At 38.1% G+C, this 17,495-nt stretch overlaps 1 protein-coding gene across 2 annotated transcripts in view; it reads left to right on the top strand.

The window, feature by feature from the left end:
• Nucleotides 1-17,495, top strand: part of NR5A2 (nuclear receptor subfamily 5 group A member 2) — an 88,474-nt gene that overhangs the window by 49,878 nt on the left and 21,101 nt on the right. For both annotated transcript variants that reach the window (XM_087731617.1, XM_087731618.1), the window contains one exon: nucleotides 8,337-8,484. In XM_087731617.1, coding sequence (XP_087587743.1) covers nucleotides 8,337-8,484 — 148 coding nt within the window. The remainder of the gene's footprint in view (nucleotides 1-8,336; nucleotides 8,485-17,495) is intronic.

Raw genomic sequence — 17,495 nt, 5'->3', positions numbered from 1 at the left:
CCATTTCTAATTATAGAACTTTAATTCCTCCAACTTGAGCACTTTCCTTTTGTATCTTCTACACCAGCAGTACACTGCCAGCTTCCAAGATCCAGCACACACAGGGTAGATACTAAAGCTCTGCACAGAGTATCATTGTTCATGCATTTTCATGCAGCAGTCAACACACAACACGTGAATTGTAGCCTCAGCTGCCCAGACACAAGTTGCTCAATTTGTTCATACCTACACTCTACTCATTGTTGCCAGATCTTCTCTCTGCTGAGTTCAGTCAAAACCTTTCAGATTAAAAAGGCCATTCAAAAACATGCCTAAATCTCAGATTTTTTTGAGATTCTTGAAACTACTGATGTAGTTAAAGTCATCACACAAATATATCTTTCCACCTGGATTTGCATTCTAAAGCATAGCACCAGAGAAGAGCATGAGAGGTAACCAAGATCTTGACAGTGTTGTGTTTTGAAACAAGTCAAAATTTAACTTCAATTTAGATCTGAATTTTGTGGCTTGAACCTCTCCCTAGATGTGATACTTTGTAGATGTTTCAGCTGTACCTTATTGAAACAGGCAGTGATGTGTGGCCTGGGGAATTTTCTGTGGCAATATAATCTCTGCTAGACCTACCCACTTGCAAAGAAGGCTTCCACTATCCTAATGTAGCTGTATTTGCTGAGGCCTTTGGAGAATCTGCCTAGGGAACAGACTTGCAAGTTCAGGGAAAGATCACCTTGCCACTGAAAATGTTCTCAAGAGGCAGCTGAACTTTCAAACTGTGGGCTACAGATGACTGTATCACAAAGAAAGATCACCCTTGCAGAAGTACCACTGTTGTACAAAAAGTTACAAGAGTGTTACGAGGAAGGAGTGTCTCCGAAGGACAAGAGAAAGGAGCTGGCAAAAAAGTAGACAAGGAAACAGGCTTTTTTGTTCATCCTAAGAAATGACTAAAAATACATATGCTAGTCATAGGTATAGAAAGCTAATGGAGATCTAATGGAAAGCTATTATTTCTTAGGTTCCTGGAAATCAGTCATTTTTATGTTTTATATATGTATTTTTCTTTCCATTAGATTTGTGATTGCAGTCAGTGAGGTTTCATAGTTGTAGCTGGCAGCAAAGAGGTATTGGCATTTGGGGGCCAAATCTAGAAGTCCTTATGTAGGCAAACAAACAGGATTTGACTCAAGGTGGATACAAATGAGGTCAAGCAATCATTACTTTCCTGCTCAGTGTAGTATTTGTTCTCTTGTATGCAGGCTTGCACAGTTCCTCACTCCAGTGGTTTCTGCCTAAAGGAAAAGAAAACAAGGTTGTGCTAGTTGTTAAAAGTGCCTCACACCTTATGAAGATATTATGCTAGCTGCTTTTTGGTGCTGAACTAGAAGTTCTCAGTTAAACTAGGTAAAACACATCAAAATTCAGTTATAATCATGAAGTGCCCAATTCAGGTTTGTCCAAATATTCATTAAATATTTTGAGCCTTCCAAGTAGCTATGGACACACCTGTGAACAAACTGATCCCAAGTTACATTTGCTTTGCTATGTTGCCATGAAACCATCGTAGCACTATCATTTTAAGTCTAAAATTCCAGTTCCAGTAAAAAGTCATGGAGAGGGCACCAAATATGAATCCTTGCATGCCAGAACTGTTCCATTTCCCACGTGCTAACTCTGTTGTGTTCATAGGAAACACATTTCTTTTGTATTCTGTACACATTGCTCCCATAAAGAGAACAAAAGCTATTTGCCTGGAGTCTGGCAGCATTTCTTCAAGGCTGCTAGTCCTCCATCCTAGTGAACTAATTTCTCCATATAAATTCGTGTAAAGTCCCATACTTGATTTTAAGCTTGCCCAACATGAGACACAACTTGTTCAGAGACCCAGCTCAAAGAAGAAAGCACCACATCAGTCTGTCTCAACCACCTATTGGAGTAGTGATACTGATGGGATTCAACGTGAGCACATCCAGTCTCCCATTGATGGGAAAAGATTTAAAATAGTAGAGTAGAAATTTGTGTAAGATAAGAGGGTAATAAGGGGAAATGAACTTACATGGTTAAAAACTCCTGAAGAAAGAGTCTGAGTTAGCACAGTCCTTGTGATGTTACTTAAACACTCACAAAAACTTTCCAGTCATGGTCTGTCTTCCGGTGAAGCTTATGGATATTCAAACTCAGTAGTGATTCCGTATAATCTCATGTCTAAATAAAAAACACAAATTGCATTGCAACACTTTGGTAAAGGAATGGATTCTATTGTACTCTAGGTTAGCTATGTTCTGCACATTACATTAACATCTTCATACTAAGAATTTGAAGAACCCAATAGTCACCATTACTAGAGCGGAAAACTTAATGGTATTGACTAAAATAGCTATCTGCATGAAACTTAACAATACTTTTATTATTATGTGTTTTATAACATAAATATATCTCCTATAAATGAATTTATATATGATCAACTACAGGGCACAGAATTTTTCCAGTCTTGATGTACTAGTTTTTCTGAAACTAAGTTAGACAAAGTAAATGCAGTACTTTGGAGTGTTACTATTTGCATATTACAGCTAATTAGCAAGCACAATAACATCATCCTAGGGGAAAGGTCCACTGGCAACTTAATTCATTATCTTCTATTATTGTGTATCATGTTAAAATGACAAGCATCTTACGCTGTATAAGTCATCACAATTTTAATTAATATATCCAAACCTGATATAAGAATATCTGCTGGTTTTGTCCATGCTGAGTCCTCCTCAATTTTTGTACATAGATGCCTCTTCAAAGTGTTTTTCCATGTTTATTAGAAAGGTAACACAAATACTGCTTTAAACATTTTTAATGAAAGTATTAATTATATGAAACACTCAAAATGAGTCTAATAACCACCATAGTTGCCACTGAAATATATATTTAAGGAAACAGTGGAAGAGTAATTATGGTTGTGATAGTAAATTAACTTGCTTGCTGTATACTGTGCGGAATGCATCCTTCTGGGAGAAAGGCTCATCCACCCACATAGCCATACACTAGAGCCAACTCACAGGCTCTCAGCAGGGTCAGAACTTCAAAACCCAGGGCAGACCACTGCAGGCCACTCCCCAGGCTTTCAGTGCAGTTTGTAACCAAGGAGGGAGCGGTGGGGGAGCAGCCTCCCATCAGCAGCGGCCAGCTGTGCTGGCCAGGGTTGCATAGAGCAGAGCAGGAGGAGCGGGACGGTCCCTTTGCTGCACCTAGACACCCACTGCCTCCTTTGTTGTTGTGCCCTAAACACACAGTGATCTAATTTCTTAAATTAAGTATGAAATTAATCTTTCACTAACTTGAACTACCTTAGTCTGCTAGAACATTTGTTCATTACACGGGTACTGTATACAGCCACGGCACAGGCTTTATTCCTTACTTGCACAATTCCCGTTCTGGCTGAAAGGAATGTCATTCAGTGATAGTCGGTACCTGGTAACAGCCATCAACGAGTAAAATCACTCTAATCCTATATTCTGGAGACTGTTGCAAGCTTGCTGAAGCATTGAAAATGGATGGTACAGTTCCACACAGCATTTCCACACACCATATGACCCCACTGTCATATCCTACAAATCAAACACAATTTAATTTTAGAAGAAGGAAGGAACCTGATTCCACCACTAAATGTTAGGCTCCGTTTTGTGGGCATAGAGGAGTCGATACCAGAGGCCACCACCTGACTCCACCAGAAAGTTTCCATCTGAGCTCAGTGAAACCAGGGATTTGGCTTCAAGAATCATTCATTAGTATGATAAATCATTTGCAAAACAAAAAAGTACAAGTGCTCCCTGCATTTCTGGCCTTCAGTCTCAGCATTTATTTAGCCAGGGTACAGTTTCATGTTGTAAAAAAGGTTTGTCTTTTGTTCTGCCTCGAACAATATCTCACTGTGTTAAACGAGACCTTCATGTGAGAAAAAACCTGCAGAATTAGTCACTTCCATCTCTCTTACCTCTCTGTTTATCAGTTGAGAAATTATTTGATAGCTGAATATCTAAATGCTGCTGAACTCCAAGTACTTTACTATGATATATTGTATTAAAGTAGAATTTTCATAAACATTCAGCACTGGCCTAACTTGCTTTCACTGACATTAAAGGGACTTGGACTTTTAAGTCACTCTCAACAGTATCAAGAAAAGGATTTAGAAAAAACACGCAGTATTTCCCCGTCTTTCTGCAGTCCCATTTAAGTTATGACCCTTTTACCAATACTATCAGCTTTTTTATTTCTTTTGCTTTGCTGCTAGTGCCTATGTACCGCCTTGCCCTCTCGCAGAGCCTGCAGCCTCATCCGCCCAGCCCTTACCGCTGCAATGCAGGGAGCAGGGAAGGCCAGCAGCAAACTAGGTGGTAACTATAAGAGGTAGCCTTGAGAAATGCTGAGGAGAGAGGTACGACACGAATGCTGCCTGTCCAAGGGACTTGTGCACATTTTTCTACTTGGGATTCCCAGCTGGAAGTTCCCTCCTAGGTTAAGCACTAAGCAAATCCTTCCTCTCCAAACCAAGCCAAAAGGTCCCACCTTTTCTGCCCAGTACTCATGATCAGAAGATATCCACAAGATGTGCCAGATTTACCTGAAGAAACTTGATATTTCTCCCTTTCAGGCAGCAGCGTAAATTATTCAGTGCTGTTCTGTCTGCATTGCTTTGGTACCAAGCTAACTCAATTAAGCCTCTATCATTACTACAGTCATCATGCAAGATAGCACTGTGTACCAGTACATGAGGAATTCACACCTCCATTTGTCTGTGCGGGCATAACTTCACGCCCAGCATTTTACTTCCGAGTTAGGTAATGTGGAAGCTTCACCAAAGCTTCTGTTTTCGAAAATGCCAGTCAACATACCACCTTCAACATCAAAATCAACTGTGAAACGTAATACTATTAATTGGGAAGCAAGAATAGTTTATTTCAGTTGTGGACTTAATTTTACCAAATTAAATCAATGGTACAATATAAAGTAAATAGTAAGACTTCCTTATGCAATTACGCATTTTGCTCAAGGTCCAGGCTGTTCTAATCTTTGTCTTTTAAAAGCATTTTTAATCATGAATTGGAAGGTAAAAGAATTAATACACCTTTTAGTATCAATTTCTGCATTCAGGACCAAGCAAGCAGGACAGCATACTCTTTAATGTGACCACTTTTTCAGAATAGACATTAACGGAGGCTTTTTCATGCACAGTTGATTTTGTATAAACTGATTGACACCTTTGGGGGTCGTCTTTCCACTGACTCATAATTTTGCTCACTTTTGAAAAAAGCCTTCTGCACACCCAGTATTCTCTAGTTAAAGCTGAAAATTCAACTCATCATATTTACACAATAAAAAAAAAAATCCATTCTGCGTTGTTTTTAATTGCAAATCCTACTCAGGGGACCAATTCTCCTGCTTAGGAGGCAGCTCTGTGCCTTCTACTAGAGAACCAACTGCAGTCAATTATGGTAATGAAATGTCAATAAATATAAAAATTTAATACAGCCTGCTCTTGGTGAGTGGCAGATGAGGACTTGCCTCCCAGACAAATTTGCTGGTGCTGCAAATATTAAATGCACCTGAAAGAGTAGCAGCTTGCCTGAGAGCTCTCCAGTAGAGGGATGGTGGGAGATCCAGGCATCTACTGGGTTTTTCCATTATGGCATAATCGCTGCGCTAAGGCCACTGATATTCTTGACATCCAGACATCTTAACTTCTTATTATGAAGCGAATAGCATATTTCCCCCACAAACTGGAACCTCAGTAAGGGATTTTGAGCTTTTTTCCCCCTTGACAATTACAAAAGGGAAATTAAGTTGTGAAAGTTGATATTTATATGTGACCAGTTTCTCAATGTGAAGGAGTTGAATCATGTCACTATATTAAACTCCTCTTTGAGTAAAAAGTGTTTGAGGTATGTTGCTTTTTTCTTATTATTATTTATATAAGTATATATACTTATATATAAAGAAATATGTATATGTGGAGAGAGAGAGAGAAATAACAGATGAACTAAAAACTAGTTTATGAAAGATGGTTTGGCTGGGATTTCCAAAGAATAGATCCTAATTTTGTCACAGATTTCTTAGGCCCTGAGTAAGCGATTTAATGTCACTACTTCAGTTTTCCCAGATGTAAAAAAGAGCAATAAAACCTACCTCACAGGATACTTAAGCATAATCCATTGACATCATTGAAATACAAGCACAACTTTAAATGCTTTACGGAGTTGGAGCAGTGTTATTCTTAACATCCATACAAAAAGTGTAACTTCATTTTTCTTGTACAGTTGCCTTCAGTCAATGTCTTGGGAGCACTAAGAGTACATATAAATAAAATGTCTTATCAGAAGTCGGTAACCTATTGATTATATTAAGGTCATCACTAGGAGAAGTCATTTTTAGTTCCTTTCAATCATCTACCTATTTTTCCTGGCTGAAATTTTGTCAGGTTTAAAGTCTTTCAGTTTTTTTCTTGCTTTACTGCTGTTTATACTTGAGCAAAATCAATCCAATAGTTTTAAAATCAAAAAAACATATTTCAAAATACATGTCCCTTAACAATTATTAAAAAAACAGATTTTAAGCAATCAGTGCCTGGAAAAACAAAATTTTGTAGCATTGGTCTGTTTCCTCTGATGATACCTGTCTGTTCTTTATTAACTACTTCATTATGGGAGACCTTAAAAATGCGATTAGAGCACCGATACCTTTAAACACATCATTAGCCCAAAGTGGGCACTTACCATTGTGGTCGGTCTTAGTTTAGAGCCAGACTTCACTTATGTGTGCTTACATGAAGTATGGTTAGTAATTTCGCTGTTGTTATGGAGGCTCCTAAAAGAGAAAGGTGTTTTTAATATTAGAGCAGCCAGGCAAGAAAAGAATTTTTTAAAATGTGTCAATAACCCATTTAGATCTCAGCCAGTTGGTCAGGAGCAGTTCAACACAGGAGCAAGCAACACACCTGGCCGTTTTCATGGGACAGTGGCACTTGTAGGGGATACGTAACACACTTTGATGAAAACAGGGCTGAGCTGAAAGCATTTCAGCTGAAGCCGTTGCTCAGATCACCCCAGTCCCTGATACATCAGCTGCACCCTGCTCCATGCCGTTGTCAGTGTGCTGGAGCTGCCCGGTTTCACAGCCGCCAGTCCCGTCTCAGAGCCAGCTCACACCAGCCCCAGCCCCTGCGCTTCACCTTCATGTCACGGCATTCCCGTAGGCTGCGGTACCCAAGCACTTCTCCACTGGTCACCATCCCATGGCAGAGCGTGCACATCTTCAGAGTGGCAGGGGCTGGTAGGGCCATCTGCATGGAAACACCCCCTTAATGGGACTGGCATTAGCCAGAAAAGTTTCAGCATGCAAGCAGTGGGAGGTTGCCCAAGATTCAAGGATTGCCCAGGGGTGTGTCAGCTATGACAGGCCTTAAGTGTACTTTGCTTATGAATATTATCTTTTTTGATATGGTGTGTTAATGCCAGCTTTCTGTTGGATCTCTATACACAAGTGTCACTTAGGAAAGCTCATAGACAGGCCAGCCTCCCCTGAGAACAAATGGGAATCACAAGGGCAGCAGACCCCCAGAGCAGTCCTGCTTTTTTCTATGCCCCAGAGAAAGTAATTTTGTGCCCTGCGGTTGCTGCTCAGGACAATGCAAGTGCAGCTGGCCTGTGTCATGCACCTGCCTGCTCCTCCTTCGCTAGCAGGGGAGGACTCGCCAGAACAAGTCTGTTGGAACCCACTCCAACAAATACCAGGATTTTGTGTAACTAAGGAGAACAGAAACCACCCACACAATACCTCTGTTTCCTGTGGGAATACACCGACATTTCTGGGCTTGAATAGATGTTTCTGGCCAAGTTATGGACACTGGACTGTTTCCCATGAATACCATTATGTCCCTCTGGATTAATACACGCAGCGTAGGCGCAAAGCTCACTTCATCAGTCTTTCTTCATAGGATCATACAATTCCAAGGAGAACAAGAGACACCAAGTGAATAAAACAAACTGATATGGGGCACAGCTACCAGTGTCATAAGCAGTTGTCATATATAAAGCTTCTAAAAAAGGCTAATACAGACAAACCAGCATTCACACTGATGTGACATACCATTAAGATTTATGGTTTAATAATGTTTTCAATATATACCGTTTTGCTAAAATAGGTTTGTATATAAAATCATCTTGACTTGATAACATCATTAAATTGAGAGTGATTCTTTTATCCAGGAGTATTCCAGTTGTATGTGACTGCTTGAAACGTTCTAAAGCGGTTCTGCGGGCATGAAAACCAGACAGAAATACAATTCTCTTTTGCAGGTGGATTATTCCGTAATAGCATCCCAAGCTGGAGCCACCCTCAACAATCTTATGAGCCATGCACAAGAACTAGTAGCAAAGCTTCGTTCCCTGCAGTTTGATCTGCGAGAATTTGTATGTCTCAAATTCCTGGTGCTGTTTAGTTTAGGTAGGTACACTCTACTCTTCATACCTTACTTAACAGTGTTGTTATTTTTTTTCTAAAAACATTGAAAATATTTTTATTTTCTTAATTCTTTCTTGAAAAACACAATTTCAAAATATATTTAATGAAGTTCACAGTAATCCAAGGATTATTTTTTAATTATCACTTGCAGCAAAATTATGTATAAGGACTAAAAGTGGGTTTCTGTGGAAATTACTCCTAAAACTTCTGGAATTACAAGCTTTCTGTATTTCTATACGCGATTTTTGAATATTCCAGAACAAGGACAAAATTCTATTACAAATTCTAGGGAACAGTGGAAAATACAGTTTGCCATGTTTTTCTATGATATTGAATATAGTTATGTAAAGCAGATGGAGTGGGGATATGGTTGAAACATCCCTCTTTTTCAAAGGCATCTGCGGTAAGTATAAACAATCTTCTTTGCATATGATGGCTGTCACATCATAACCCATAAATCAGGAATGTATCTCATAGTTTTTAAAAAGTGAAAGGAACTCTTAAAGTGCAAATTAATGATAATAGCTTTATGACAGATCTGGCTCGGAAATAACCTTTAAAGGGAAGATTGTTTTGTACTAGTGGAGAGGACATAAAATGGGAAAGATACCTATGCAAGACAAATTAGTTAAACCAGTGCCCTCCAATAAATCAGTCAAGAAAAATCACCGATGCCAGGAATAAAAAAAGGCTTAGGGAGATGGATTCCTATTGACTTCATAGGAACAGATTTTTCAGGTTTGCACTTTGTTGACTTAATAAAGCTGGTCTAAATAAACTCTGGCCAAGTGAATTTTTATTTATTGGCAGACAGTTGAAACGAGAGACTTAAAAACATAAATAAGGTCAGATCCAGCCATACCTCCATAGCCAAAACTCCTGTTTTACTCAAAAGGTATTTTGTCTACAAAGAGAGTGAACAGTTGAGCCAAGCACAACACTGAAAGAAATATCAGCAGTGGTGACATTTAGTAATGTTTTTCTTTAATTTTCAGTTAAAAAAAAAAAATCTTCTGTAGAGGATTAAAATTCTACAAATAAATTATTATAATACAATTGCAATTAGACTAAATGGAACAGTTATGGTTACACTGTAAAGCGTCAGTTACTGTCTTAAATGTCCCTCCAGGTGGTGTTTATAGAATTTGAATCTGCTTTGGAAAATTTTAGATTAATCTCCCTTTAAATACAGGGTGTATAAAAGATCAAAACTTTAGAAGTATAGGACACAGAACATGTAGAAAAAAATAAGAATTATTTTAAAAATTAGAATGATGCTAACATAATTGACTGTTATGAAGTTTGTACATTCTGAATCCTAGGAAGAGATGATGGATTTCCCTGGTAACTATTAACATTTTGTATTCAGGTCTTCGTTGCTTTCCACATCTTAGATTCACAGAAGGAAAAGCAAGCCATCTATTGCAGAAGTCATGTTTTATTAATTAGCCTGATGAATAACAAGAATTCAGATTTCCTAATTCCTAATAAGTAGGTTTTTCAGTCATTAGACAGTGGCACAGAAACATCTAAAGAGCCTGTAGCTTTCCTCTGGTAAAATATTTAGAGAACCCATCTCAGTTCAGTGATATTTTAAATTAGCTGAATAAATGAAGTGCATTTGGAAAGTTCTCACATTTAGGTGGCCTTTTTGTTTGATCACTTTCATTGGCTCTTCTAGTACTTTGCATTGATTTAGGAATCATTCTTACAACTTCAGCTCTTCTAATTCTGCCAGGTGGTATGTTCAGCTTCTGAAGCAGTTGAGCAGGAATACCTTGCAAGCTTGTACTGAGCCAGCTTGTCCAGTTTTTCTCTTATTTATGCTACTATAAAAAAAGCTAATTCTACTCCTAATAGGAGCCTTGTAGTCACATTATTTGCATATAAAAGTGATGTATCTAAGAAAGGTTCAATACCTTTGAAACCGATTAGTTCATTATTTAGCATACTGTGTAATTCCATTTGCTAATAGTCAAAGCTACATGTTATTCTACAAAAGGTAAAGATGTTACCACTTGACTCACAGGACTGAAGCAAATACTTAATGAGAATGATGACAAAACTGAAATGAAAACACAGATACCCTTTCCAGCTAGGTACTTAAGTTTGCACCCAAAAGTATGAATGAATCGTCTGGATGAAGTTAATAAGATGCCTCACATGCTAAAAGTGAGTCAGGTTTTTGAAGACATTGAAGTGCCTAACAACAGTGGTAGGCATTCAGCAGGGTTCTCAAAACTAGCTAAGCATCAAATTCTACATAAATAACTGGGAGCAATTATTGTACCTAAGTATCTAGGTGCATTTAACACATATCTACATTTCTTAGGCATCTCAACAGAAAACTGGTCTTAATGCCAAAAATATATCACTTAATCAAAAAAATATTTCAAGAACCTCAGCTGGCTCTTGTTGAAAATCTGGTCCTGTAATGTTTAATGGAATAAAAAGCACTTCAAGACGTACTAGACTTTTTACATTTCTAAGGATGTTCACACCACAGTGTTCACGAAGCCAATAAAACCTTATGCTATTGTTCTTTAGTATACTGCTTGGTTGAAAAATAAATGTCTAATACAAAGCCTCTCAAAGGCAACACGAAGTCAATAATCCACAGAATTAATTTCTTGAGAAGAAGCTGTTTGGTTTTTATAACCATAGAGATATGAGGCTGCCTTGTAAAGCTGTTTGTTATTCATGGCTGTACTGTATTGTCTGTCTCTTCACAAGATGGCAATCTCCTTCAGGGAACTTTGTCTCTGCCTTTTTTCCTAACATTTCAGAAGTTATTATCTTAGTAAACTAACAGTAAAATAGCTTTCAAAACCCAAAGCATTTACAATAATTTTTCAAAACACAATTAAATCACATCAGTTTTGCTTGCTAGATTTTAAATGAGAGAGGTAATTGTTCATTATCTACTCATCAAAGGTTCCAAAGGGTTTATACAGGAAAATGCTTTTGATTGATGGTAGCATTAAAGAAGATGCTGTTGAAGTTTAGACAGATACATATTTATTGTAGCCTTTCTGGCTAGCAGTGCACAACTGTTCCTACAGTCATACTGCACATACCCACTCCAGTGAGTGATACACCCAGGCAAAGGAGCTCAGCTCCTTTCTCCAGTGGGCCATCTAGTCTGTCTGTGCCCATCTGACCAACATTGCCAAGTACATAATGATAAAGTTGACGCAGCAATTATTCAATAAGCCAGAATAGTTTGGTAACTAGTTTCTTAAGTGTGACATCTCTTTAGTTTAGGTCTATATAGTATTAACACATGTAGAGTTAGGTAACTTTTAAATTCCTTCTACCAGTTATAAAAAGCAAGTGTCTTTACAGCTGGGTAGTTCTTACCTCTCTGTACATAAAAGTCTCCTTTCCTGTCCATGTATCTTCCTACTTCAGTGATTGTCTGTCTGTCTGTCTACCCTCAGTGGTTCCTCATGCCATCGTTCAGTCCAGTCACTGCCAGTCTCTGGAGAGGAGCAAGTCCATCACACCTGGACTATTGTTCTCAGCAGACAGCCAGTTCAGCTGAATCAGTCCTTCAGCCCTTGTGTTCCCACAAGTTAAAAAGTCAGAGAACAAATCAGTTCTTACAACCAGCATAATCATCACGATAACACTGAAGATTACCATCTTGTGCATGGTTTGGACTCAGCTATATTTTAGATTAACAAGAGCCTTGACTCATAAGGACATTAAAGCACCAGCAGAGACCCCTTCCTTCACAGCCTCACTGCACTGTCAGTGGTCAGTCAATTACTCTGTCAAGACATAGGAAGTTTGGACTAAATTTAAATTCCACCACATTGATCCACTTACATGATCTACCACAGTAGTCCATCAGGGTTCCCTTAAAGAATCACAATCTTTGTGTGAGTCAGTCCTCTGTGGCAATTCCCTCGCTGCGTACCTCCTCAATACACAAAAATGTATGTTACTTTCCTCTCTCAGTGCACACCAGAACAGCATTCCACAAATCAACCAGTCTGATTGACAACTATGATCACAGTAAAGCAAATAGAAACAGGTCTTGTGATCAAAATTGCCATTCACAGTTTTGGTTGTGTAGTCTGGTATAACTGCTAAGCCATCTTCTAGTCACTTCTTCCCCTACTTAATCTCTGATGGACATGTCTGAATCCTGTACCAACATGTGTCTTTGCTGCAAATGATACATTAGATGCTGACTGAATGTTTTATTTGAAGACGAACTGGACTTCTGAAGCCAAAGCATTTTATTGCAAAAGAGCAATCCATCTACCAGCATGATTTATTTGAAAGAAGTCTTCTGTTTAGGTGGCCTAGAAATAGCAATTTCTGTTATCAATCTCCATTTCAATTATCTTGAGCTATTAGCTTGCTTTGAAGTAAATCAGGACACCAGTTCTGACAGCAATTATCCTTACCAACCTTTCTTTCACTGAGGTTTACATCATATTTGCAAACCCCAAAACATGCCTGCTTTGTGGGGGTATCATTCCTGTGTTTTCACATATAGAGGTATTCTCTCCTTAGTTCTAACTAAGGGAGCGAAGGTAATCAACATACCAAACCACAATTTAACTCAGGTTTTTCAGCCAATTTTTTTTCCACAGTCTGAAAATATGTAGTTAAAAAATCAGTAACTCAAGAGATATGCAAACCTGGAGTTTCTTGACTACTTAGTTGCATTTGACAGGTTTCTTTCAAGCTAAAAGAACCAAGACAGAGCCATAACAATTCAGCAATTGTAATCACAAGTTGATGGAAAGTTAGTGACCAGGTACATGTTGCAAAACAAGGAAAGAAGAAAGAAATCTTTGACAGACCTGAGTGTTAAACCTACTTTTAACACTCCTCCTGCAGGTTTTATCTTTATGAAACTCATCTCCAAAACATGGAAAGATGCTGATCACATAGTTGTATAACTGTTTATCAAATTTACCACTAAATGAGAATAAACATATCTGGCTTTCCCAAAGTTAGCCAAATTGAGGATAAGGCAATTTCTTTACTCTAATCCCAGAGTAATAATACACCTAATTTGTCTATAGCACATAACCAGTATAGCCCACAGCACACTTTATCAAAAAGTAGGCCTAAAAATAAATACAAATGGTTTCTTTGTTTTTAATAATTGCTGGTTTGAATAAAGACACACTACAGATAGAAAAAGCAAATGTGTCAGTTTATCAGCCTCTTTGAATTTTCATTACCAAATTTGACATTAGTTTGGAAACTCCTTTCTTTGTCATAAATCAGAATTAGAAATTTATTAAAAAAAAAAAAACAAACCAAACGACACCACCTCACATGTTCTGTTCAATGCTCTAATGCTGGGGCTGAAATAGATTGGCATGTTCCACTGGGGTGAAATTTTGGCCTCACAAAAGCCAAAGAGAATTTTGCACTGTTTTTACTGGAGCCAAAATTTGTCTCACTGTTTCATTGAGTTGCTTCCTATCACAGAATAAAGTTCAGATCAATTTTTAAGAAATTAAATTTGCTAAATGACTAAATTTAAATGATGTTTGAAGACCCAAATGAGTGCCTTACATGGGATACTTTCCATCATCTTCTGACACAACAGATCTCTTCATTTTACCATCCGGTAGCTTTACAGACTATTCACTTAACCTGAAATCAGCCATTGTTTTCTCTTTACCAAAACTTCCCATTTGTCCTGCTAGTTTTTATTATCTGAACTCAGCAAGGATGATTTGTCAAACCTCCCATCAGAGCAGTTTGTAAAGTGAAATGCCAATAGGAAGAAAGTTAGACATCATTTGACCCATGTCCAGGCACTCGTCTGCCTGTAGAGCTAAATGCTAGACTAGGCAGCAGCTGACTGGTACTGCTCCCTTATCATTGTCAGGACACAGATAAATGTACTTCATTTAAGAAATGAAGGCTTTATCAATGGACAAATAATTGCAGAGCCACTATTGATCTCACATCTCACTTAACATGAGACAAGAGGGTCCTATAGAAATAGTAAACATTTAATCTCTGTGGATGGCAAACAATGGGCTCTTGCTTAAACAAAAAAGACAAAAAAAAAAACCCAACTCAGTTTTCAAACAAACCACAGCCTCACTTAAGGGTTCAGCAGAAATCCATCCAGATCTGCAACGCTCCATTCCCGTTTCTGTTGAATAAGGGGAATATTAGCAAATTAATCTTTCCTTGCTTTTAGTCTCCCTAACATGTCAGAGCTGAGATGGGAGGAGGTATTGGAGGTACTGGGCTCCACCATTTGCACTTTTGGAAAAGAAATCTGCCTATTAAGGTCTTCATTGCAGATGAAACAGGCTGACATGAAGCATTTTTGAGGCAGACTCTACCCTCACCACTCACAGGACTAGAAGGAGTTTCCTGCAAACATGCACCCAAGGAGCAGCAGCACAAAGCCTGCCTGTGCTCCATTTCACCTGATTTCAGTAACTCACATCAATGCAGTTATGAAACACTCTGGAGCTGAAAAAAAAAAAAAATTAAATTAGCTATTACATTTTTTAATATACTTTATGTAACATCATTGGTCTATCATATTTACAGGCTAGCCAGAATTGTGCCTCAGTGAGCTTGCAATCTAAATATACAGAAAAGAAAAGAAAAAATGCAGCAGCAAACCAGGATGAAACATGAGGCTGTACATATTTTCACTTCACAGTTTTTGCTGAGGGTTTTATTTTGGGGTATCATGTATGCAGATAGGAAAATAAGTATATAAGCATCACATAAAAGTAATATAACAAGGAATATTGATTAAATTTTGGTAGTATTCATGATGCTTAAGGGCACACAAACAAAAAGAATAGGAGAATGAAATGAAAGAATTAGTGAGGCAGGAGGTTTTGTCAGACCAAAAGGAAAACACGAAACAAGACCAGAAAATTACACAAGAACCAATGCACGCAGTATTGGAGACACCTATGTGTAATACAGACATAAAGGCATAACCTAGCAAATTTTGGCATGTAGATCTTTATTGCAGCCTTCCTAATAATGACATTATACTTTCAACAAATATGGATCTGCCTTTTACACTCTCTGTTTAAAAAGACTGCACTAGCTCTTCAAAGCACAATCCACTAAACATGGGAACTTATTAGGAACAAGAATTAGCCAAAAAGCTTCTTCCTCCCATCATTCTGATATCTTAGTATCAGAAACTAAATAAACTAGCAGGTAACTGGCTCAAAACACAAGAGCTCATTCTTGAACCCATCATATTATCCAGCTCTGGCACTTCTTGCTCCAAGATGTAGAGGATGCTGAAAGTTTTTGTGGTTACCAAAGTCACCTAGAGAACTTAACGGAAGGAAAATCCATTGAAAGCTATGAAATACAAAAACCACTACTTCTGGTTGTTGCTAACCTCCAAGCTGCTGGAACCTGAGCAACTGCTCCTGGGAGGTATCACTCCATGCTTTTTTTCTTCTTACACTGTTCCCTAGGGCATCTGCTCCTGGTCACTGTCAAAGATGGGACATTGGCCTAGATGATCCACAGTGCCAGCATGGCCAGTCTCATGGCTTTCATTGGGTAGGTGTGAGCCATTTGTAGTTTTCAGGGACTCTGTTCTCCTTCCTGTAAAATGGGCCTGGTAGTTCTTTGGCAGGCTACCAAGAAGCTCATAGATAGCGCTACTTTGTCTTCACAAAGCACCTTCAAGCCCCAGGATCTTCAGATGGTGCTGTGAATTTGAAGTGAAAAGTATTGCATGACAGTCTTCCTTGGCAAGCCAATGCAAGCCGGTAATGGAGTACTTATCCAGGGACAGACTTGTCATCACAAATGTGTTCACTTCTTGCAGTGACAAACAGTACTTAGGGTTTAACGCAGTCATCTTCAAAATGGTCACTCTAGCCATTTTTACTTTTGGTAGTTTATAAATATACAACTACTTTTACACCTGTTTTTTATATATATATGTTATTTATAATACACATCTATAACTGAGCTGTTATTATGAGGTGGTTTTATTAAATCCATTGGAAGTTTTCTTATATTCATCCATTCTGTTACCCGTGTCCTTGTAAGGTTGCACCTGGTAAACACCAGTAAACAAGCAGTCGAGGGCTTCTGTATGATTAGCATTCAGCCAGGGCTTTCAGGCTTCCCCACATTACATTTGAATTTAGAAAAATACTTACTGCATACTTGTCAAATTCAGGCTCATATCTCAACCCTAATGTCTAACTACAGTAAGCATCGGAGGATAATACTGGCAAAGAAACATTTCCTAAACTTTATGTAATCATTTGGAATTCAGGAAGAATCGATTAGTATTCAGGAGATGTGACTGCTCAATATTTATACCATAGAGATCTGGCAGAAACAAATAATGGTACATAAAGCTGATGCTTGTCTTAATTAAATGCAGTATAATAGGTGTTGGGGATTTTTTTTCTTAGTGAAGAGAGCAGTTTAGCAATGACTAGATATAACTCATTCTGAAGTTCAGAGTTTAAAACTAATCAATGTGTATTTATAACAAGGGAGGAACTGAATGTAATTTATTGTTTGCTGACAGCTGACTAATAGATAAAAACAAGATTTATTTAAGTACCTTTTTCCACATACTAATTTATGACAAAATATTTGCCCCTTTTGATGCTTGATTATTTTTTGCTGTACTAACAGTATTTCAAATAGACTTTTTGAGATTAACGTCTCATCTGCAGATAGGCTGGGAATGAAACCAGAGAACATAGAATGAGACATCTAGCTAGGACAATACTTTCACTGTGACAAACTTATTAATAGTAACATTTCCTAATTTTATGATTAGGAATCCTTAATGGCAGGTGAAATTTTAAAATGCTCCTTTAAAGTATACAATCTACATCTCTGATGATGAACAGGTGTTGACTGGCAGACAATGCACGGATGAGAGGCACAATTCCAGCACACCTACATCCCAGGCTTGTCTCAAATGTCACAGCAAAAAGTTTTGAGAGGGAATCTGAAGAAGGTGGATAAAGAGATCTGGCATA

Source organism: Nipponia nippon, unplaced genomic scaffold (genome assembly GCF_047370975.1).
Source record: "Nipponia nippon isolate SJK-2023a ecotype South Korea unplaced genomic scaffold, ASM4737097v1 scaffold_5, whole genome shotgun sequence".
Lineage (NCBI taxonomy): Eukaryota > Metazoa > Chordata > Aves > Pelecaniformes > Threskiornithidae > Nipponia > Nipponia nippon.
This window is presented reverse-complemented; position numbering and strand designations above follow the sequence as displayed.